Raw genomic sequence first — 24,276 nt, 5'->3', positions numbered from 1 at the left:
AACCAGAAAGCAGATGAAGCCGCAAAAGAGGCGGCAGGCTACAAAGGACGGAGACAAATGATACAGGTAACTGCAGAAGAGGAAGTATCCACTAACCTGACAGAGGAAGTCAAACAGGCTCAGGAGGAGGCATCCCCAGAGGAAAAGGGGGTGTGGGAAAGCAAAGGAGCCTGGCAGGATGGACACTTGTGGAGGGGGCCAGACGGGCGCCCCGTGTTAACAGCCAAAATGGCAGAACAAAAGGTGAATGAGGCCCACGGACTTGCCCACGTGGGGGTAGCCCAGATGGAGAGAAACTTGTGTCATTGGTGGCATCCTGAGTTGAGAGAAATGATAAGGGAAAAGGCCAGGATGTGTTTAATCTGTGGGGCACACAATCCCAAGCCAGCGGTCAAACCGGAAGTGGGTAAGTTTCGGATGCCCGAGAGGCCGGGAGAGGAGATTGTTATTGATTTCACTGATATGATTGATTCAGGGCCTGGTGGTGTAAGATATTTGTTGGTGTGTGTAGATGCTCTGACCGGCTGGCCAGAGGCATGGGCTACAAAAAAGGAGGATGCTAGGACTGTCATTAAGTGTTTAATCAATCATTACATTCCCCGACATGGGTTCCCCAAAAGAATTAGATCAGACAATGGAACCCATTTTAAAAATCAAGATTTGGCAGAGGTGGAGAAAATGTTGGGAGTTCAGCACAAATTTGGGACAGTCTATCATCCTCAATATCAGGGGAAAGTAGAAAGAATGAACCTAAATTTGAAAAACAAATTGGTTAAAATCTGCGCGCAAACAGGGCTAAATTGGGTCTCAGCCCTGCCGGTTGCTTTGATGACCATAAGATGTTCTGTTAATCAATCCACAGGTTTCACACCCTACGAGCTGCTAACCGGGAGACAGTTCCCGGCACCTTGGACGGTGGGCTCGGTGGGACAGGACACAAGAGGGAACAGGTCTCACGCAGACTATTGGAACGAATTAAAAGCGCTCGTATCCAGTTTCACAAAACAGGTGGCTTGTGAAAGGCCCACGGGAGGAGGAGAGGTCCCGGACGTGAAGGCAGTGTGTCTGAAGGTCATCAAACGCAAGTGGAAGGAACCCCGTTGGACTGGTCCATACGAGGTGTCGGCTCGGACGGCTACAGCGGTCCAACTGAAAGGGAAAGGCGACACCTGGTATCACTGGACGCAGTGCGCAGCGGCGCACGAGAGCTTGGTGGGGAAAAATCAATCTCCACCCAACACAGGTGAAACTCAGAGGCAGAATAAATCCTCACACCTGTGCAACGGGCCGACCGGTAGTCTACCTGGGAGGCCGAAGAAAGAAGAGCAGCCTAGGAGAAAGTCGCCGCGCCAACGAAAAGGAGCGGTACCACACTGAACTTCTGAAAAGGGGGCTCTGATAAAGGGCTTTGAACTTCTTTGCTACAATATAACATCCACATATCACCATGCTATCACAACAATCAGACACTCGTGATGAGAGAAAAGCTTCAAAGGCTATCACAATGTTAAATAATGCCATATGTTTGATGTCGTTTATGTTATTAATCACAGCTATATGTTTTTTGGTTTATTTGTTGCAGACCGACCCAGGAAAACTGTCTGAGCACGGAGGCCATGCCGGCCAGTCGTTGTTTGATACACCACGTACACCACTCATGATCCTTAGTGACTTCAAGCCGTGGGCGAGAACGAAGCGCGAGGTCTCTGGTAAAAAGGATGAGTGTCTCAGCACATACGGTGGATTAGAATTAGATTATGTTAACGGTTCCACTACTTCTTTTGCGTTTGATTTGTGTGATGTTTTTAATTGTAAGGATGTCAGCAGTAGCTGGAGGGGATATAATGTGTGGGTCTGTTGGGACTATTCCGTGAGTACACACTGTGAAAGGGGAAATCGGCCTTATGACAGCTGGTGCCGTAATTGGAATCAGGTAAGGGGTTACACTGGGGAAAATTGGGAACCGTCAGAACTAGGACCAGAAAACGAGCTTAAACTTCAAAGGGATTACAGTCCATCTCAAAATCCGTTAACCTTGTCATTGGGGAATTGGCGTCGGAAAAAACCTGTATACTTAGTCTTGGGGGTGGAAACTGCAGGGGTTGATCCAAAAGGGTTAATTAAAGTTAATTTCCTAGAAAAGCCTAATCCCATACCGCCAGGTAGAGAAGAAATGACAACTCACGTGATTTCCAAGCCAATGAACTCTGTTACATCTTTTACAGGGCAGGAGGGAAGCGGGTCGTCGGAGGCTGGACCAGAGGAGCGGGAACCAAAAGATAGACGAGTCATTTCGGTGGACTACAGCACGTTAAAACCTCAAGATTTGATTGAACGCGCCACCGGGTTCAGTGACAGCAACATCTGGCTGGACTGGATGGCTCAAAATGCTAGAGAACAGAAAGTATCTAACTGTGTAGCTTGTGCTTCCGCAAGGCCGCGTTTATTTACAGAGCCTGCACCGCTGCATCCGGATGATCGGTGGGGCTATAACTGTATGTTGCGAATGACTAGAGAAGTTGTTAATACTGGGAACTGCACTGTTTTGTCCAGTCTATTTCCCCCTATTGACAAACTCACGCGAGCAGGACCGTTTATGCCCAGAAAAGATAACTATACGTGTTTTACGTTTTCCACGGATAAGGTTAAATATCGGTTAGGGGAAATCGATCCAAGTTGGTGTTCGGTCACCCGGACGGGGAGGACCACCAACAATGTGAGTGATGCAGCCACCCTAATTGGAACTTGGGCTAGGAGCGGGCTGTATTACTATTGCGGGCACAGGACTCTTTTGGTTCGTGTTCCTCTGGGGAGCGTGGGGACGTGCGCGATGGTGAGACTAGGAGCGCCACTTATGCTAATTGGAAATCAGGTAAAAGCGATTCCACAACACAACACGCGCACATTGGCTGCCAGGCGCAAAAGACACATTTTAATAAAGAGAGGAATTGATGGCACACATGCTTACGACCCTAGGATGAATTCCCCCACCTGGATTGACTCCATTGGAGTGCCCAGGGGGGTTCCAAATGAATTTAAGCTTGCTGATCAAATAGCAGCCGGCTTTGAAAATATTCCAATAATCTCTGCTTTCTTTCCAGTGACCCCAAACAAGAACGTAGATAGGATAAATTATGTTCATTATAATGTGCTGAGGAGGCTCTCTAACCTTACCAGAGACGGCATGGAGGGGTTGGCGGAGCAAGTGGGTCCGACCTCGTTAATGGGCGTGCAGAACAGGATGGCCCTTGATATGGTATTGGCAGAAAAAGGGGGCGTCTGTTCCATGTTTGGCGATCAGTGCTGCACCTTCATTCCAAACAACACTGCTCCAGATGGCTCAGTGACTCGGGCTCTGGAGGGCCTAAAGAGCCTTTCTGAAACTATGCATGATCACTCCGGTGTTGACAATCCGCTGGAGGGCTGGCTGACCTCAGTGTTCGGACGGTGGAAGGGGCTGATAGTTTCGGTCATGCTTTCTTTATCTGTTTTGGTGGGTATTATGGTTACCTGTTGTTGTTGTCTCATTCCTTGTGCCAGAAGAGTGTTAGAAATGATGTTTATGAGGGCAGTGGACCCCAGAGTTGTCACTCCAATGTCCATGATGCCCATGATGCACGTAGAACTGACTGTGTAGGCCGAGGAGTGACACAACTCTCAGTGTGGTGACCTCTGGATTCTCCAGAGGTCAACAGAGGGAATTGTGGGATAAGAAGGGGGTGTTTTTCTGTTATTTTATTATCGGCATTATTATTACATCAGAATCATATAATCAGTCTTGAATTAAACATTGATTGAAGCTTTTGACATTACATTTAACATTTGCATTACAGTGATTGTTATAACCTCAGGTTAATCTTCTATTTACAAGTGCCAGAATAATCATATGATCTTTCATTGCAGGTGTAACCATGATCATCTCATACATATTGCAGTTTGTTGCTCATTATAGAGTTGTGCTCAAGTTAACAAGGGTCAAAAGCTAGAATGTCTGGCTGATCTATGGAAGGGAAAGGCTTCGAGCATAGAAGGCCGCACGTGCTTACACAACACTGATAGCATGTTATTCGTTGTGATTTTGTATTCAGTTATATCTTTTGTTATGTTTTTAAGTAGTGGCAGTTGATTAAACAACATTCATTTAATATTACATACTTGATTCAGAGCATTACACACTGATCACCTTAACCAATCTGGAAATCCTTGTAGCTGCAATGTTGTGTCTCCGCAGGGGACAGTTGGCTCCAGGAGATAGGCGGGAGTCAGTGCCCGTCCTCGGGAAGGAGAGAATGTTCTTTTGTTGTGTTAAATAAACTGTCAACATTGATTGTATTGCACCTGTCGTACGCATGAGGGGGCGTTCTAATACCCTGATTTCATAAAACTATTGTGATGTGGTTTTTGAGGTGAGATCTGATGCTGTCTGCGTACGGTGTCCATCTCCCACGCGTGTGATCATTAAAATCATCGTTTGACTCAACCCGGCCGGACCAGTGTTGTTATTGTGGTTTTTCCTCTTGTATCCATCCCCAATATTTGAATCCGTAACAGACGCCACCTCTATAGGGACATCTCAGGCCCTCCAAGGTATGGAGGCCTATCTCCCGCCATCACTCCCCCTGCCAGTGGCAGACGCCCTCAGACATCGGTGCATTGGTGGTTCTTTGTGTCCAGGGATGGGCTTACAGGTACGCACCGGCTCACTCCTGGTGGCTGCTTGTCGGGGCCTGGAGCCTGGGGCTCGCTCGGGCCCCTTTGGGGGTGGGGTGCCCTCGGCCTCTTGGGCTGGGGCTCGGTCACTCTGGCACAGCTGGCTGCCGGCGGAGCACACGGGCACGTCACTGCAACCCCCCCCCCCCCTAGCTTCTGCTCCACGGCTGCTGAGTGACTCCTCATCTGGGGCTCTCCTCAGCTCTTTCGGGGATAGTGGCACGGTTGCCCCTCCGTTGGTCTTCCTTGGTCTCTTGTGCTCTGAGGGCCTCTGGATATCTGAAGCCTTGATTTCTTCCATGCCTGCTTCACGAGGCTATGGCTCCCCACACCCTCAAGCACAGCGGTCTCCAACCTTTTTTGCGCCACGGACCGGTTTATGTCCAACAATATTTTCACGGACCGGCCTTTAAGGTGTCGCGGATAAATACAACAAAATAAAACTAGTACCGGTACCCAAAAAAAGAAGATTTATTCATAAAACACGTGAAAAGACCCAGGAAAACCGAGTTAACGATAAAAACGATAACAAAATAACACTGAAAACCGATAAAAACCCTGAAAACCATACATTTCACACCTGAGCCTCAACTCTTGCGGCCCGGTACCAAACGACTCACGGACCGGTACCGGTCCGAGGCCGGGGGTTCGGGACCGCTGCTCTAGCAGATCATTACATGAAGGAACCTTTTAAATACAAGCGCGCTCATGCTCACAGGTGTACACACGGGTGCTCACACACACAAACTACACCCTTTTTGGCTCCTACCTCAAAGCACACTGTGCGCTGTCGATCTTACACACAATAATATTCAATATTTAGTATTTACTGTTATATTCACATAGATCATCGCGATGAGTTTGTTTATTATATTGCTCTCTTTTTTTTGCTTGTTTTCTCTTTTTACGTTCTCAACAGGTGATCCAGGTGATTGATATATGTATTTTTTGTCTGTTTGTTTTGTTGGTTTTTGTTTTGTTTTGTTTACCCTTGATCACTGTTCCTCTTCCCCGCTGTATTTCTTTCCCTCTTTCTTTCTTCCTTTTCTTTTCCCCAGTCAAGTCTGTCCCGTGTTTAGCAAGTGAAAATAAAATAAGATAACCAATAAAAGCAAAGGTGAATCAAATAGACCAATACGGCAAGGCTGGGATGGTCCATTTGGTAAAGTAAATCCGTTGGGCATCTTTCTTTGCCTTTATACAATAATTCTGATGGCAAAAGAACAAAACGGGACAGGTGGGGAAAAAAAATAGAGGAAACTAGGTCTTGCAAATCAATTGGTGAAACAGTTATATAGCCACCCTGGACCACCATATGGTTCCCCCCTGACCTAACCAACATGATGGGAACTTCAGTCCCATCATGCTTTTTTATAGGTGGAACCAGTTTTGCCAAAGTGCAAATAAACGTATGTCTGTATGGATTTGTATAAAGCTTTTCCATTTCAGTGTTGTAGAGAGATGTCTCATATGTGTTTCAGATGTTCTGCTCTTTGGAGAGAAAAGTATGAATAGCCATTGTGTACTCAGAAAAGAGATCACTTTCAACTATATGTAATCACAGTAATTAATAGACACACACAAGAAAGAAACTTCACCCGTGCCTCCTCCATCTTGAGTTGCTCAACTCATTTCAAGATATAGTACTTTTGGAAAATCTCCTGTAAGGTACCAACATGAGAATGAAAAAAAGACACTTTTAATTTTCCAGAAGTGAAGGACAGAAGTGACTTGAGGTCTTATTCACCAGTTTGTGAAAGGGGAGTGCATTGGTGTAGCGTCACAATAATCCCAGAATTATACTGTGTTGCTTAATTACATTTTACCATCTCAGTTTGTCTGACTGTCATTTCACTCACAATAGTGATAATCATGTTTCAGTCCAGCTCATTATGGCCAATTTTGAACATTTTTCATATGATTGATATGTTTTATAACCCTCAGCTCCAGGTTTCCAGGTTTCCTAGGACCTGAATTCCTTCTGTAAGCCCAGCTTCTTTCCAGCCAAACGTCTCCAGTCTACCTTATGTCCTGCTCTCTACTTCTGGTTGATTTTACCTCCAGTTAACCAGTTTCGCTCCAGCCTCTAAGAAAGAGGCTGGTTGGAGGTTGGCTCTGAGGACTGAAGCTCCGACATGTCATGATTGGTGGAAAGATTCAGCTGATGTTCCATCTGCTGTGTACCTCAACCTGTTACAGTACTGTGATACTTCTTTTTTTGTCTCCAATTATTTTATTTATTCATACTATTTATATTTATCTATTTGTACATATTAACCAGCATCTGTGTGTGGACAGCAGAGAAATAATTTCGTTTTACAGAGAAATGTTTTTCTTTGTACACATGACAATAATTGCTTTGAAATCTTGAAATCTTTAAATGATGTCGTGAATGATGTGACTCTGACTTACGTGAGCAGGCAAGATTCAGGATGGAGATATCATAATCTGATGTTGCACACTCTCTCAGAGGAGATCCAGACTGAACACAGTCAGGTTTGATCTTCCACACAGATTTCATTGAGGACTCTTGACTCCGCTGTAGTGAAACAGGAAAGCCACAATCCAGATGTTCACAGAGAACAACGGCATCTCTCAGGGTCCAATGAAAATCATGCACTGGTCTCCACTCGCCAAGATTTTTCACTTCTAAAGTTCCTTCACAGCGACTGGCTCCTCCCACCAGTCTGATATCATCAGGCTCTAACAGAAAGCAGAGAGTCATCAGTAAAAGAATAAAGTGAGTTTGAACCACATCAAAACTGCAGCTCCTCTTCTACCTGAGCAGGTGAGTCCAACAGCTTTGCCAGGTGAGCAGCTGTTTGTAGCTGAGGCTGAGCTTCTACAGTCCAGGAGAGCAGACTCATGGCCTCCACACTGGAACTCTTTGCTCCACACTGGAGCCTCCACTTCTCCATAGAGCGCCCCCTGGAGGACCGAAGGAGGCCCACAGCCGAGCTCTCTACAGACCACCTCTGCATCCTGCTGGTCAAAGTCAGCTTCACACACTGAGGACCAGCTCTGGTCAGACTTCACCTCCAGTCTGCCTGAACACAGACTGGAACCATTCAGCAGCCTGACAGAGTCTGGAGACATCAGAGAAGATCAAACTATTATTAGTAATAGTAGTAGGAGAAGGAGCAGGAGCAGCAGTGGGAATAGTAGGGCTTTGATTCAGAAATGACTTCTATGAAAATGTCACTCATGGCCTTACCTGAACAGGTAAGGTTCAGGATGTGCCATGAATAATCTGGTGTTGCACATTCCCACAGAGCAGATCCAGATGTAAAACAGTCAGGTTTGATCCTCCAGACAGAATTCACTGATGACTTATGGAGCTTCACAGAAACAGCAGAGCCACAATCCAGATGTTCACACAAAATAGCTGCTGCCTTCAGGTTCCAGTCATTGTAAGAAACTGGTCTCCAATGCCCAAGATTTTTAGCCTTCAGTGTACCTGCACAGCGACTGGCTCCTCCCTCCAACCTAAAAGGCTCTGACAGAAAGCAGAGAGTCATCAGTAAAGAATAAAGTGAGTTTGAACCACATCAAAACTGCAGCTCCTCTTCTACCTGAGCAGGTGAGTCCAACAGCTTTGCCAGGTGAGAAGCTGTTTCTAGCTGAGCCGGAGCTTCTACAGTCCAGGAGAGCAGACTCATGGCCTCCACACTGGAACTCTTTGCTCCACACTGGAGTCTCCCCTTCTCCATAGAGCACCCCCTGGAGGACCAAAGGAGGCCCACAGCCGAGCTCCCTACAGACCACCTCTGCATCCTGCTGGTCAAAGTCAGCTTCACACACTGAGGACCAGCTCTGGTTAGACTTCACCTCCAGTCTGCCTGAACACAGACTGGAACCATTCAGCAGCCTGACAGAGTCTGGAGACATCAGAGAAGATGAAATGCATAAAATTGTAGTAAGCTGTTGGCTTTGTCATCTTTTATTGCTTTGTGCTTTTAAGCAAACCAGAGAGGAATGCTACAAAAACTGAACAACTAATCACACAAATAAAACAGTAACAATGAAGAATAAGGTTAAAATAGCACTAACACATCCACCCTCGTGAGAAAATTGCAAAAGCACATTCTCACTTGAGATACTTCCTGCTTTGATTTACTTATCAGAACACCTTGCACTATTTTCAGTATAGCTTTCCAGCAATTCCTAGTGTTGTTCGTATTTCGTGTGGGGTTTTTTTGTTTGTTTTGTTTTTTCTCTCGTGTTCAGTCTTTGCTTTTACTCATGTGTTATTCAATATCTGGTTTTGAATGAAATATTTGAATTTTGAACTTTTACTTTTGTCACCCTGTGCCCCGCATCTTGGGCCACCTCCTGTAGAAATCACAGTAGGAGGAGCTCTGTGATGAATGAAGAATTGTTAGAACGGTCACGCAGGTCAGACTGTAAAAAAAAAAAAAGGCTTATACCATTTCTACTGTTTTGCCTATTTTGAAATTTCAAAATCACAAGAACAAACTTATTTACCTAACTCTGACAGTGGAAGATGTTTTAAGGTTCAGAGACAGTTACTCAATATAGTAAATGGTTACCACAACAACCATTAGGAGCTCTGGAACAAATATCCTGGAGTAGAGCTGAACTCTATTCCACTCTGGAGTTACCCTAGCCGAGAGGTTTTGAGCCGGCATGCATATACCTGTGTCACCCTGGGTCCTTGGCCTGAATGTTGCATGATCTCTCTTGCTTTTCTGCTCATTTGTGCTTACAAGATAACCACCAGGGATTTCATTTTGATGTTGGGGAACTTCAAGTTTCAAATGGGCAATGACAGCCAGCCTGGAGGACTGCGTTTAGAAGGAAATGCCTACGTGTTCTGAAATAAAGTGCAGTTCTGTAGTTGGACTGTGCTGAAAACAGTTTCCAACACTGTTTCAAAATAAGACTGCTCATAGGTGCACTTAGTACCAGGGCACCCTTTGCCATGATGCTGGGTCTTTGACCCAGCATTTGGAGTTTATTTTTTAGATTCATGAATCTTTCCATTGCATTATAGATAAGATAAGATACCTTTATTAGTCCCACAAGGGGAAATTTCATGTTAAGGCTGCCGACCTATTGCACGCAATGGTGGCGCCATCTTACCCTCCGACCATACGTATATTACACAAAAACATCACATGGGGAAGACAGGTCAGAGAGGTATAACAATGGAAAATGTACCACATGAGGAAAGATAAGGAGAAAAAATTAACTCCCCCCAGACTGAGCTCCAACAGGGAGATCAGTTTGAGAACAGAAAAAAACACCTCTGCACATAGCACATGAAAAAAAACCCTCTTAATACACCAAAGAAAACACATGACAAGCAACAGGGATGGGTAAAGGGTGAACGATAGCCAATGTAGACAGTACATCTGGGCCTGCAGCCTATGCGCTGGTCTCCTTGAGCCACCGTCAGCATCGGAAGGAAATAAGCGTCGAAGGCGTTTGGAGGGGGGATGAGTGTACATCTGAATGTATATATATATGTCTGTGTGTGTGTGTGTGTGTATAAGTCCAGAGTTCAGCTGAGACAGTGTCCTTCGCCCTGCCAGGCTAAGTAAACAGTCTTCCAGCCAACCCAGGTGGCCTTGCATGGAATGGGAAGAACAGTTTAACACAGCCCGTATCAGGGTGTTGTTGTTCAGCTCCAGCCTTGAGACCGCAGCTGGCGCCGAAGGGGTATCCACATGAAGTGATGGTGGTTTTTACTTTTGTGCGAACAATGCATATGAATTTCAAAGCTGTTCAACAGTCCGACACTGGTCTCTCAATCTCCCGTTGGAGAGCCGTGAGCTTCTCCATGATGTTATTAAACTTACGCTCTGTGATGTTGTCATTCTTGTGCTCAAAGAGCCGATTCTGAGAACTCACGACCGCAGTGAGCTTCTCCAAGATGTGATTCAATTTGCGCTCAGAGGTGTTATTCTGAGTATTCACGACAGCCGTAAGCTTCTCCAAGATCTTATCCGTGTTGCACTCAATGAGCCCATTTTGAGAAACTCACGCCTCGTCCCATCGTTTCAATCCCAGCGGGCAGCCTTGTGGGGGTTTGAACAGCCGGTTCCGCTTTCTTAATTATTCGAAAAGCCAGGGCCAAGCCAGCTCCGATTAGCAAGAACCCTGTTATCATGGTTCCGAATAGGTAGATATCTTCAGCACTCAGGTTCACCCAAGCCCAGACTTCTCGTTGAGAAAAGGGTGTCAATTGCATTCAGGGACCAGTTGATCAAATCCATAATTCCTCTTTTAGGTTTTAGAGAACAGACTGTGAGAAAGTGTTCCAGGGAAAAGTAATACAAAAAACACGAGACTAGACAAGGACATAAGAGGCTAAGCAGGGAAGCTAAGGGAGAGGAGGAGAGGAGAAAAGTGCGACCTCCTTCGTCAAGAGCAAGAGAGAAAAAGATCAAGATCAAGATGATTTAAGTTCAAGTTTTATGTGGTTTAGTCTTCAGTTTAGTTCTTTTACCATCTCTGAGTTTATTTGCATTCCTGGTTCATGTTTTCTTGTCTGTCGGGTTCTTTTTGTGCCTTTGTCTCTGTGAACTGATGGGGACCCACAGTATTCAGGTTGCTTGTTTCATTGACATGCACACTGTTTTAGTTCAGCACACCATTTTCTGTGCCTCCTCAGCTTTCCAGTTGATTCCCCACTCTCTCCTATCCTGGCGTCACTAAAAAGGGAAGACACTAATTAGGAAGATGAGGAACAGCTGCCACATTAGCCTCCCTAGCACTGCCCCTCAAGCCCACTGCTCCACCCCCCTCCCCTGCAGTGGACCCCAAATACCACTTGCCTGCCACACACCCCATTCGTCCAACTGAGGCTCGTGTGCGGAGTCAGTTGGGCTTGTGAATCATGATTCATGAGTCAGTAAAGTGATTCTCGAGTATTGAACGATTCGTTCATGACTCGCGCATCACTACCAGGGACAACAACGTCACATTAGAAAGGTATAGAAATCATCCACAACTATTTTCAGTTGCGGATGATAAAGGATTCAGAAAGTTTATTCATGCAGGCCTACATGACAGAGAATGTGCATCTTCTTTTTGTTTTCATATTTTTATTTAATTGTGTTGTGGTTTGCAGTGTTTTTGTTGTTTCGATTTAAATTTGTTTAAAAGGAAAAAGCTGAAAATTTAAATAGTTAAAAGTTATAATGTGAATAGTTGATTTTTGTATTATATGATTTATTTATTACATTTTATGTGGAGTGAATAAATAAAAGTATATTTACAGTGGCCCCTAGAGACAAAGCACATACAGACTCCAAAACACATAAAAACTCCATAGCACCTACAAACCCAGAAGCACGTAAAAACTTCAAAACACGTAAAAACTCCAAAACACGTACAAAACACACAGAAGTGCTCCAGGATGCTAGGCGCAGTGTTGAGCTTTTTTACCTAGTGGCTACACAAGCCAGGAATTACCAACGACCGGATTTGGTGTGTGGTAGTAACAGGTAAATGAACTTTTTTTTAAAAAATTATTTGAATATATATGAGTGCTTGTGTATAAATACACAAACAATACACATATGCTTTCAATTGTGTAATTTAAGTGATCTAGGTAGCTCTTTTTTGGAAGTTCAGTTAATGCTAGAAATGTGCTTTGGAATTTGTACGTGCTTTGTCTCTAGGGGCCACCATATATATTTATATATAAACATATATAAAGAAAAACAAAGGTTTTTTTTTTTTTACATTAGTAATTCCTTTTGTGCATAATTTTATATTGTTGTTAATAATAAATTAATTAAAGCAACAAAACAACCCGAAGAGCCGGTTGGGAGCCGAAAGAGCCGGCTCTTTTTAGTGAGCCGAGCTGAAAGAGCCGGTTCTCTAAAAAAGAGACGGAAATCCCATCACTATTGCACAGACCTCTAGCTCCAACAGAAATGACCATGCCCTGCATAGGTGACACTGCTCAGTGGAAAAAAAAAATTAGGTTGAAAATATTCTGGGAGACTGTCCAAAAACACACCTTCACTCTATCCACACTGTATGCAGCGACAACCCCCCCCCCTTCTCAGTAATTGTGTTGGTGAACCTTGTAGTGTTGCTGCTAATTCCCCTATAACTAAACATGTAATACTTGTATACGTTAATTGAAGGAAATACTTTGAAACTATTGGAATTACTTTTACTTTCATATTTCTCTCAGTAAATATGTTGACCAGCATCTAAATATTTCATTAATGTGCTTACCCATGCAGGTGAGATGCAGGACGGATGATAAAATGTAACTCTGCGTTGCACATTCCCGCAGAGCAGATCCAGAATGAACACAGTCAGATTTGATCCTCCACAGAAACGTCCCTGAATTACTTTTCGCTTGTACTGAAACAGCTGAGCCACAGTCCAGATGTTCACATACAACAGCTGCTTCCTTCAGTGTCCAGTAAGAGTGACTGACTGCTCTCCACTCTCCCTGTTTTAGCTCCATTGCACCTGCACACCGGTGGGCTCCTCCCACCAGCCTGAGAGGCTCTGAATAGAAAGCAGAGAGTCATCAGTAAAAGAATAAAGTGAGTTTGAACCACATCAAAGCTGCAGCTCCTCTTCTACCTGAGCAGGTGAGTCCAACAGCTTTGCCAGGTGAGCAGCTGTTTCTAGCTGAGCCTGAGCTTCTACAGTCCAGGAGAGCAGACTCATGGCCTCCACACTGGAACTCTTTGCTCCACACTGGAGCCTCCCCTTCTCCATAGAGCGCCCCCTGGAGGACTGAAGGAGGCCCACAGCCGAGCTCCCTACAGACCACCTCTGCATCCTGCTGGTCAAAGTCAGCTTCACACACTGAGGACCAGCTCTGGTTAGACTTCACCTCCAGTCTGCCTGAACACAGACTGGAACCATTCAGCAGCCTGACAGAGTCTGGAGACATCAGAGAAGATCAAACAGAGAGTTCAGAGACAGCAGACACACAAGAAAAAGATGGCAGCAAACAACTATTCACTGACTCAAACTCAGCACAACTCCAACGTGACTTCATCAGTAACACATCTTTATAATAGCACACGCTGGAGACATGTTAGCATGACATTTACATTTTATACAGTTCAACAGGTGGAGAGACTGGAGACTTAAAAAAAAATCCATTAACAACAACAACATTATTATTGTTAGCAATAGTAGTATTGGAAGTAATTATATTATTAGTGAAAGGTACACTGACATATTTGCTGAAAATAATTGTATTTAGATGCTTAAGAACCAGTGTTGGGCAACTTACTTTAAAAAAGTAATTTGTTATAGTTGCTAGTTACTTCTACTTACTAGTAACTAGTAAGTAGTTACTACTAGTGGTGCAATGGATCAAAAGTCTCACGGTTCGGATCGGATCACGTTTTTTTCCGTCACGGATCAGATCAATTTTCGGATCAGCAGAAAAAAAAAGAAGAAGACAAAAAATTTACTTAAGTATTTACTTAAGTATTTTTTGCCTATTAAGTTGAATGTTTTTTAATAAACATTGGCAAGGTACTCTTTGTGTGTATGTAGACGTCATATGTTAATGACCCTATGCATATTCATGTAACCACAATAAAAGGAGTGACAATATTATATGTATTGTCAGATTATTATGATATATATTACAGGATATATTACAGCAGTGAGCTTGAACTCTGTGTCAAAGATTCAGGTTGCATTTATTTATATTTCCTATCACCTTAAATCTTCACTCAAAGACAAGTATCTTTGACAGTGTATATATAGATGTATTATATATGAGACAAATATTGTTCTTTTAATATGTTGGCAATACTAAATTTGGCTCAATGCTTACATATATAAAAACAAAATGTACGAGCTGTGATAACTGTTTCTGATAAAATGAAGAGTAGACTGATATATTAAATATTCCTTTATTGGGTGAGAAAATCAGACCATGTCATAACTGCTTTAAGTCACACAGAATAGATATCAGAGCCTTAAACAGGCTGACTTCTGCTAAATGGTCAAACTGGGCAGAAAGTACACAAACACATAACATCATTATAGAATATATAAAGCATATAAACAATTACAGCAATATGATGCAACAAACAGCAGTACTACTAATCCAAAATACTCAAAGCTTCATAGAAATGAAACAAACATTTATTTTTAGCTCCATTCTGCTGCTGATACATACTTTAGGTTTCTGAATATTAAACTTGTTTCTGCCTTTCATAGTGTGTAACTTGAAGGCCCTGAGTACTTTCTCCCACACTGAAAACACTGGAATGATCAAATTATTTGAACATTACCCAATAAGACTGATTCAGGACAGACAATTAGTTATTTTAAACTTTTCTAGCAGTCCTTCACAAACAGGGAACAGTCTGTCTATTCTCTCCATCTGTCAGCTGCTGCTGGCTCTTCCTCCTCCTCTTCCTCACACACTGCTGAGTTTGTCATGGTGGATCATCAGGGGTGCAAAGCCTCACAGATGATGTGCAGCAGTGGGTCCCTCAGTCTGTCCTCACTCTGGACACTTGCAGTTGTCACACATGGAAATCAAATGTGTGATAAGCTGCAGGATTCAAACACAAGTGTAACTTATAAATACATGTTCATACTTTTATTACACAATCAGAGAGAAAGAAAAAGAGAGAGTGCAGGACAGACAGACAGGTGACAGTCTCAGGTGTATACACTGCTACAAAACAGAGAAGGAGGATTTAGTGTTTGTGTTATTACGAGTGCTAAACAAGAAGAGTTCCCAGATGGTACAGTGGACACATGTGTGACTCCTGTGATTAAAGCATCTTTCTTTCAGCTTAACGAGTGAACCGTCAGCTCGTTCAAACACACGTTAAAGTCCGTTTGGCTCGACACCACCGAACAGAGGCAGCAATATAACATAGCTAACATTAACAGTGCAGTGGATCCTGCTTGTGCCGTGATATTCAGGACTGCAAACCGAGCAGCATCACTGACTTTCAGCTTGTTGTGTTTGTGGATATATGACTGACTTTAATTATCCATAAAATCGTCACATTCTCTGTAAGATTAAGGCCAACTATTGAACGGCGTATATTTTAAAGTAAAGGCTTTAAAACCAAGTTAACGCTGAAAGTACAAACATCACTAATGTCACATAACTTTGCCGACATGTGGCCAACAGTAATGTTTTAATGTTCTTCATTATTAAACATTCGCACATAAATAAGTGACATAATATTCAGTACTTACTTTTGAAGGTCTACTCTTCGGCCGCTCCCTTCTGCCGCATTTTGCGGCAAAATTATCCACACCCACCGCCGTGCTATGAATTGTGGGATATATGGGACCACGAAGCGTGCACCGGACCACGCTTGATATTTGGGGAAATTGACAGCGCATTTGGAGTATGCATTTGAAGTACACTTCGAATTGGGACAGCCGTCGTCGCGTCGCGGTGACGTAATCGCACTTAAAATGCGTACTTCAAGCGTGCGGTCTCTGGATTGGGACACAGCCATTGCATCAGACACACATGAACATGGAGAGAGAAATAACTCTGTAATTGAATAAATAAAAACACTTGCAATACTTTTTCGTCTGTCATAACTTATCTTCCCTTTGGATTTTAAATCAACATTCAAATAAAACATCTCCTTTACGCCATTAGGATACATTTTTAAATGCCGCCATACCTTTTTTTCAACAGTTTATTCATAGCTTTTAAAACACAGTAAGTAGGATTTGTGTTCAGGACTGAGAGGTGTTTTAGTAAAATCGTTTCAACAAACTAGTTATTATATTCGTATTTCTTGTACTTATGAATTTTGTCTTTTAGTTCCAGAATTAAGAACTACTGTGGCTAAAAAATGGTTTAAGGACATTTCTCAAATGAAAGGTGGGCTACATAAAAATACACTATTAGATAAGGTACAGCATATCTAGTTACTCTGTTGAAAAGCATTCTTTGCTTATATATCTGTAATGCTGAAACACTGAGCAGACTATAACCCATTTCCACTGTCATAACACAATTATTGTTTGGAGTCTGTCATTATAACACTCTTTTGGACTTTGTGAAAATTTTTTGTTTCATTAAAATGTGGTAGACCACAATCTGTTTTTTGTCAACAAGCATTATATGTTTTGTGGTGTTGGCCTTTGCAGGATGGAAACTGAAGCCTAAAAACAGTAATATTGAAACATAAAACTCACCTTATGAAGATGCATAATATTTAACATTCCTGAGTGTCTATATGAGATCTTTTTCTGATTATGTCAGAAGATTTTTGACTGACGGGTTTACCTGAACAGGTGAGCTTCAGGATGTGAGATGAAAAACCTGATGTTGCACATTCCCACAGAGCAGATCCAGATTCGATACAATTTTGTTTGATCTTCCACAAAGATTTTCCTGATAATTCAGGTTCCAAAGAAACAGCTGAGCCACAATCCAGATGTTCACATACAACAGCTGCTGCCTTTAGAGTCCAGTAAGAGTGACTGACTGGTCTCCACTTCCTCAGATGGCTCACTTCCAGTATACCTGCACAGTGACTGGCTCCTCCCACCAACTTGACACGTCTAAGCTCTAACAGAAAGCAGAGAGTCATCAGTAAAAGAATAAAGTAAGTTTGAACCACATCAAAGCTGCAGCTCCTCTTCTACCTGAGCAGGTGAGTCCAACAGCTTTGCCAGGTGAGCAGCTGTTTCTAGCTGAGCCTGAGCTTCTACAGTCCAGGAGAGCAGACTCATGGCCTCCACACTGGAACTCTTTGCTCCACACTGGAGCCTCCACTTCTCCATAGAGCGCCCCCTGGAGGGCCAAAGGAGGCCCACAGCCGAGCTCCCTACAGACCACCTCTGCATCCTGCTGGTCAAAGTCAGCTTCACACACTGAGGACCAGCTCTGGTTAGACTTCACCTCCAGTCTGCCTGAACACAGACTGGAACCATTCAGCAGCCTGACAGAGTCTGGAGACATCAGAGAAGATCAAACAGAGAGATCAGAGACAGCAGACACACAAGAAAAAGATGGCAGCAAACAACTATTCACTGATTCAAACCCAACACAACTCCAACATAACTTCATCATTTATACATCTTTATAACATCACACACTGGAGACATGTTAGCATCACATTTACAGTGTATACACTTGAAGAGCTCTCAGTAGTCTTTTATTTTCAATTGAGGGTACATCATCATGATTTGTAAAGGCCTCTGCTGAGCAATTCCACGGTCTTTGCATGAAAAAGTCAACATTTTTTCTAAAATGATACTTGGCTGAATTGTTTTCTTTAAAAAAAAACTGCCAAGTCTAAAGAAGTTTGTCAATATGTCAATCTTTGTGAGACTGAGATCTTCAAATTTGTGACCAATAGCTCACTTGTTCTTTTGCTTGTGAGGGCAACTAAGGAAGCTCAAAGATTTTCAGGAGCCTATTGTTGGTTCTGGTGTCTCCTGATGCTCAGCTCTGTCCCTGCTTTGGAACAGTCATCTACTGTGTGTGTCACAACCAGAGATGGGCAGTAACACGTTAGGAGTAACGTTAATCTAATCCAATTACTTTTTTCAAGTAACCAGTAAGGTAAGGGATTACTATTGCAAAAAAGTAATTAGATTACTTTTACTTTCCCATAAGCACGCTGCATTACTGCATTACTAAACTGTGATTTTATTTGTGAGAGTGTCTCATGACAATGACGTACGAGCGCGTGGTGTCCGTGGCAGCAACAGACGTGTGTAGATCCACAATGAATTATATGGAGTGCAGGAGCAAGTACGACCATGCTTGGAAGAACTGACATTACTTTGAGTTTGATTCTGTAAAAAGTGACAAAAAACATCCACTGTACACTCTGCGTGGGAAGAAAACTTCTTTCTACAGTGAAAAATTTAACTTCAAATCTGAGCAAGCAGCTAGCAAGCTGCCACGAGAATGTGAAATTCACGGAGAAACCCCCGGATCCCCCCACTGACATGACCGCTGCGGCACCGGGCAAACCTCCACTCCACTCCTGCTAAAAAATGGAAATGGATTTAAGAGCGACAGGAATTAGTGTTGCTGAATCTTTGATTTGATTTATTTTTTACTGTGTTTTACTTGTATCTATTTGAAAGAGTGAGTGAAAAAATTATTACATTTTATGTGCTGGAATATGCAGAATATAGGTTTAAATGTTAAACAAATTTCAAGTCAAAGACTGTTGCATATAATTTCATTTTTGCTTGATGCAATGTGCATAAAGTTAAAAGATTAAAACTATTAAAACAAGTTTTAAAAAGAGACCTTTTCATTTAATTAATTTTTTAAATTTTATATGATGGATTATGTAGAAAACATAGAATTGGGCTGAAAGGTCTATTGCTTTATTACATATTCAGGTTGTGTATCATGTTTTTTTTTTTAAAGTAAAAAAAAGTAACTACTTATTTTCAAAAGTAATTAATCAGTAAAGTAACGGGATTAGTTTCTTGGAGAAGTAATCAGTAATTAGTAACTAATTACTTTTTTTCAAGTAACTTGACCGACACTGGTCACAATCTAATACATCAATAACACAGGTGATGTATGATGGGCTCACCTGAACAGGTGAGATTCACAATACTGTAAGTGGGTCTTGATACTACACACTGTCTCAGTGCAGCGCCATGTCTAACACAGTCAGGCTTGATCCTCCACACAGATCTGGCTGAGGACTCATTTCTTGCTTCTGCAGAAACAGCAGAGCCACAGTCCAGATGTTCACAGACAACAGCTGCTGTTTTTAGGCTGAAGTCAGAGAAATCCACTGGTCTCCATTCTCCTAGATTTTTCAACTCCAGTGTTCCTGTACAGCGACTGACTCCTCCCATCAACCTGACAAACTCTGAACTCAGAAAGCAGAGAGTCATCAGTAAAGAAATGAATTTACTTCTTGAAAAATTAATGTCAAACTTCACTGCTGATTTTGCCTCTCTATATATATTTCTTTTGATTTTAATATTTACCTGTTGAATTGTAGTTTTCTTTAGCTTGAAGTCCTGAGGAAAATCAATCAGAGCACAACCTTCAGCAGTTAGCTGTGGACAGAGCAAACACTCTGAAACATGTCAGTGAATTGACCGACTTATTTTACCTGCTTGCAATTATATGTTTGGTGTATAAATGTAAAGTCACAGATGGAATTACTTGAGTTAAAAATGAATATTTTGTTTAAGATTAAATGTTTCATTGGCATATTAATACTTGAAAAAATATCCTTTTATTTTATTCCTTTGTACTGCCTGCACCATGTTTGACAGATGATGTGGCAGCCTTCAGATCATGAGCTGTTACTTTCCTTCTCTATACTTTTCTCTTCCCATAATTCTGCTACAAGCTCATCTTGGATTTCTTGAGCTGTCCAAAGATTTTTTTGCTAGATCTGTTAAAACTCTCTTAAATGTGTTGTCAAAATCTAATCTGAAGGATTCTAACTTCCATTCCTTTCACTCTTAAAGTTCTCAAACTTTCCATTTTTATTCTCTTCCTCTGAACCTTTGATGTGATGTGGTTGATTCTGGGTGAGGCTGGTGTGTAGGCCAGCTGTTTGCTGGTCTTCAAAGCAGAATCATACCTGAGCTCCACAGCAGCAGAACCACCACCACCAGCTGATCCATATCTCTCTGATGCTGTCCTCTGGGTTTATCCATAAGCAAAAAGAGGCGGAGCTTCGCTTCACTGTATCAGTTTTTTAAAACATGGTTTAGTGTCACACGTTCAGTTTTTTTCTGTCTGAGAAGACTGAAAGAAAGAATTATCAAAAGATAAAAGCTGATGAGGTGAACAACAGCCAGTAGTTCATGTCTTTAAGTAATCTGATACTGATTACATTGGTACTAGGGGAGTCACTAATACAGACAGCTATTTAAAAGAGAATGACCGGGAAGCACCCCGAGGGAACTGTTGTTGTGATTTGGCACTTTGTAAATAGAATTTATTTGAATTAATTTGAATTCACTGAAGTTAACGTAATGCATAATACAGGTAATTTTGTCAGGTGGTTTGCTGAAAAAGTGCCAAAAGCAAGGTTAAAGTTAAAGATTAATTCAATAGATATTGCAGGTAGATCATTAAAGTTATATTTTTGCCTACAGCTGTGTAAATTCTGCTATGATTACAACTCTCAAAAACTCAATAGTTTAGCTGAGGAAACGAGCAGCCTGATGATCTATGAGAATTTTCAATTCTTGGCCTGAGTTATTAACCAGTCAGTTCCTGATCTGAGTGCTAACTGATAAGTGAAGCCAGCTGTTCAAAGTTCTACTGTGTGGGTGACTCCACACTGCTACTCCACCAGGGAGTAGTGTGTGTGTGTGGGCAGAGAGAGAGACCAACCCAATAAATGCACATGTATATAAAAAAAACTGCAGGTCATTGCTTTCTAGCAGAAATCTGACCTGCACATGTTTGTGACACGTTTTTAGAAAACAAAAGTGAAGATATACAAAAAACTTTAGACATGGCTACACATGAGCAGTATTTTAAGCATCCTGAAGTTAATTCAGCACCTGTAATCTCCCCTCAGGGACTTCTCTTTGGCTTCACTGACTCTGTTCAACATACTTTACAGTCTTATGTCATGCTGAACTTGTGGCTTCCAGCTATGGTGCACATTGGTTTTGTTACTGTTGTTGTCATTATGATTGTCTTAGCCACATTTGCTGTTGTAGTTTTACAATCAGCCTTCAGGCCACAAAAGATACAATACATTTTTATAACACATCACATTTAAACTCTGAATTTTCACCACTAAAAACAGAGCACTTTTCACTCATTGAGGCTGAGAGCCCTCGTTGTTGATTTTGGCCTCACAGTTGAGTGTGTGTTACTGAAATAAGAAGGAATAGCTGAGGCATTATTGGCTTATTGGCTAACTGTAGGGTGACCATATTTTGATTTCCAAAAAAGAGGACACTTGGCCCAGTCATGAAGAACTTTTATAATACTGTTTGCTTAAAGAGAACTTCTCTGTACAGTTAATGAATGGTGAAATAAAAAAAAAATGTCATATAGGCTTTTACAAGTCAACAAGTGCAAAAAAGAGGACAGTTGGTCACCCTAGCTAACTGGCTTATTTGGAAAAGCTGAACCTCCTTTCATGAGGAGATCTGTTTCCTGTCTTAAGCTGTGGCGCTATTCTTGTCATGAAATGGTATGCAGAGGCAGGCTGCAACCAAACTAAACCTGCTGAACTAATAACGAGAGCAAAGAAGGCCAACATTTCAGATCATAGCACATAAATCCAAAATGGTAAATACACAGCATGAAAACCAGAGAAAAGCAGAAGTCCAAAAGTCCAAATGAATCAGAAATCTAAAGACAGTCATAAAGGAGAGAGGAAAAAGTCATTGTAATGCAAGGCACCAGATAAGACTAATTTTAAACTCAATCAGAAAATAACCAAATGATAACTGACATGGAGACATGAAGACTAACATTAAACAAACTGTTGGAGAAAAGAAAAGACAGGAGAGCAAAAACAAACACAGAGGAGGAAATATGAGGTCACGGCCGACACAAGAAGAGATAACAATAAAATCAACTCATAAACTCAAAGTCATACCTATCACAGGGACTCAAACCTGAACTGAAAAATACCAGAAGAACTAAAGCACAGGATTACTAGAATAGTCCTGGAATCGGCCCCAAACCCCGGCCACGACAGATCTGTTGCCGCGGTTTGGCTCCACGTGTCCACTAAAAGTGAAGAGTCACAGCAGGTCAGGGTGATGTAGTTCTAAATGATCGCCTTTATACAAGAAACCTCTCTGTCCTGATGACAGAGATCTTCTTCCACAGCACACAAGGGCTCTCCGAACAATTTGAAGAGAATGACACAGATCACACACTTTGCCTTTACATTTTGTCACACTACTCACCCAGAGAAGCAGCGGTTCAAGGAAAAGTGATCAGCAAATCATGAAAATCAGACAGAGCTCTTCCTGAAACAGAAAGTTTTGCTTTGATCTGTCTCTCTGTTTCCAGACCACTGCTCCCTTCCTTCGTCAGACTGCTATGCTGCATCTGTGGACCTTTCTGTGACAAAGCACCACCCACTTTTTACTACAAGTCTCGTTCAACCATTCACACACACACATTCATACAGGCAGTTTTTCTATACCAAGCACCTTATATAACATTCACACAAACGCGCGCACAGTCTGATTGATGCTCTGGGGGAAACTCGAGGTTCAGTATCTTGCCCATTTTCCTCAGTATGAATCTAATTAATTATTCATGTACAACAGAAGAAGTTGATTTGGAAGCAGAGAAGGCCAAAAAGGGAGGATTTGTGCTGGCTGCCATTATGACACATAGCGTGTGTTATATCTTTACCTTGGATTCTTTCAGGCAAATCTCATGTGGTTGGGCGAAAGGCATTTCATGGACTGGTGCTGTAATCACATGGAAACATTTCTCATTCCACTGTTACATGAGCCGTGACTGTCAGCCTGTTTCAGCTCAATGTATACTATCTTATCAGCCTAAAACTGACATTTGAATATTTTTCATATCAGAGACAAGCTCTTTGCTGAGCATTGAGACGAACCAGGGTCCACTGTTTTCCTCCTGGTGCCTGGTAATCTTGCCTCTGCTAGCCTCAGTTATTTGATTGCAGCTTATAAAAACCAAATTCTGAGTTCTTTAACTTGCTGGTGTCATGAGATGCAGAAAATGAGCTAAATGCAGACTTCTGAGGTACAACCTGAAAAACTCATCCTTTTTTTATTCCCACTGACACTTCTGTTGTAATATCTCAAAAACAGCCATCACTCAGAGTCAGAGTGAGTCAAACATTGTGTCATTTTAATGAGACAAAAAATGTCCCTCAACTGTCTGTCACTGAACAGCTGAAGCACCTACAGAGTTGATTTAGCTGAGATTTGGACCTTTTCCCATTATCGACTACAGATATTCTAAAAGTGCTCTTATGTGTAATTATGGCTTTCAATCATTTTTATAAAACAAGATTTCCCTTCATTATTTTTTCAGAATAATCTGAAAAAATAATCAACACTTGGAATTGTGTTTGTTACCTTTAAAGTCTTTGGTAAATCTTTGTACAATTATTTCATAAAAATGATTTTTTTTTCTGCTATTGTAGTTGTACTTGCTGTTATATCACTTAATTTTTACAATTAAGTATTTTATACTTACTTTTGGTAAAAATTATTTAATTATTTTGTGTTGAAGAACAGTGTGGACAGTTATTTGAAGAAGTAATCTGAATACGATATGAATACACTTGTAACAGACTTAAATAGAAAATGCAACAGAAACACAAAATAAAAACTACATGAGGCGATTGTAATGCTCTTTAAAAAATGAAAAACTTTACATTTAGAATATTAAAGGTCATTTTGAAATCAAGTATTTGCTGTTTGCTATGATTTAACATTAAACTCAAACCAAACCTCCATCATTACACGCCTCTCTGCAGCTTCTCTCCTCACATTATTCCCCCAAAACCCCGTCTCCTTAGAGACTGTGTCAGCTCCCAAACAGACAAAAAACAAACTAAAAACAAGCAAAAAAAAAAATGACTTGAACGTAAAAAAAAAACTACAAAGAAAGAACAATACAGTATCCACATCTGCACCAAA

At 41.8% G+C, this 24,276-nt stretch overlaps 2 protein-coding genes across 2 annotated transcripts in view; one reads left to right on the top strand and one right to left on the bottom strand.

Annotated features, from left to right (window-relative positions):
* Positions 1–22,656, bottom strand: part of LOC146383271 (scavenger receptor cysteine-rich type 1 protein M130-like) — a 41,068-nt gene extending 18,412 nt beyond the window's left edge. Inside the window, exons 1-10 of the mRNA XM_084936826.1 lie at positions 22,552–22,656; positions 20,247–20,413; positions 19,639–19,671; positions 19,233–19,517; positions 17,314–17,619; positions 12,928–13,209; positions 8,283–8,588; positions 7,925–8,206; positions 7,491–7,796; positions 7,123–7,413 (exon numbers count right to left, since the gene is read on the bottom strand). Coding sequence (XP_084792952.1) covers positions 7,123–7,413; positions 7,491–7,796; positions 7,925–8,206; positions 8,283–8,588; positions 12,928–13,209; positions 17,314–17,619; positions 19,233–19,517; positions 19,639–19,671; positions 20,247–20,322 — 2,167 coding nt within the window. The 5' untranslated portion in view covers positions 20,323–20,413; positions 22,552–22,656. The remainder of the gene's footprint in view (positions 1–7,122; positions 7,414–7,490; positions 7,797–7,924; positions 8,207–8,282; positions 8,589–12,927; positions 13,210–17,313; positions 17,620–19,232; positions 19,518–19,638; positions 19,672–20,246; positions 20,414–22,551) is intronic.
* On the top strand, positions 227–1,377 carry LOC146383272 (uncharacterized). The gene is made up of 2 exons (XM_084936822.1): positions 227–406; positions 863–1,377. The coding sequence occupies exons 1-2, from the start codon at positions 229–231 to the stop codon at positions 1,375–1,377; spliced, it is 693 nt and encodes a 230-aa protein (XP_084792948.1). The 5' UTR covers positions 227–228.
* Positions 22,657–24,276: the final 1,620 nt, after the last annotated feature.

This window comes from Perissodus microlepis, chromosome 7 (assembly GCF_051167445.1).
Source record: "Perissodus microlepis isolate ML-2025 ecotype Zambia chromosome 7, ASM5116744v1, whole genome shotgun sequence".
Lineage (NCBI taxonomy): Eukaryota > Metazoa > Chordata > Actinopteri > Cichliformes > Cichlidae > Perissodus > Perissodus microlepis.
This window is presented reverse-complemented; position numbering and strand designations above follow the sequence as displayed.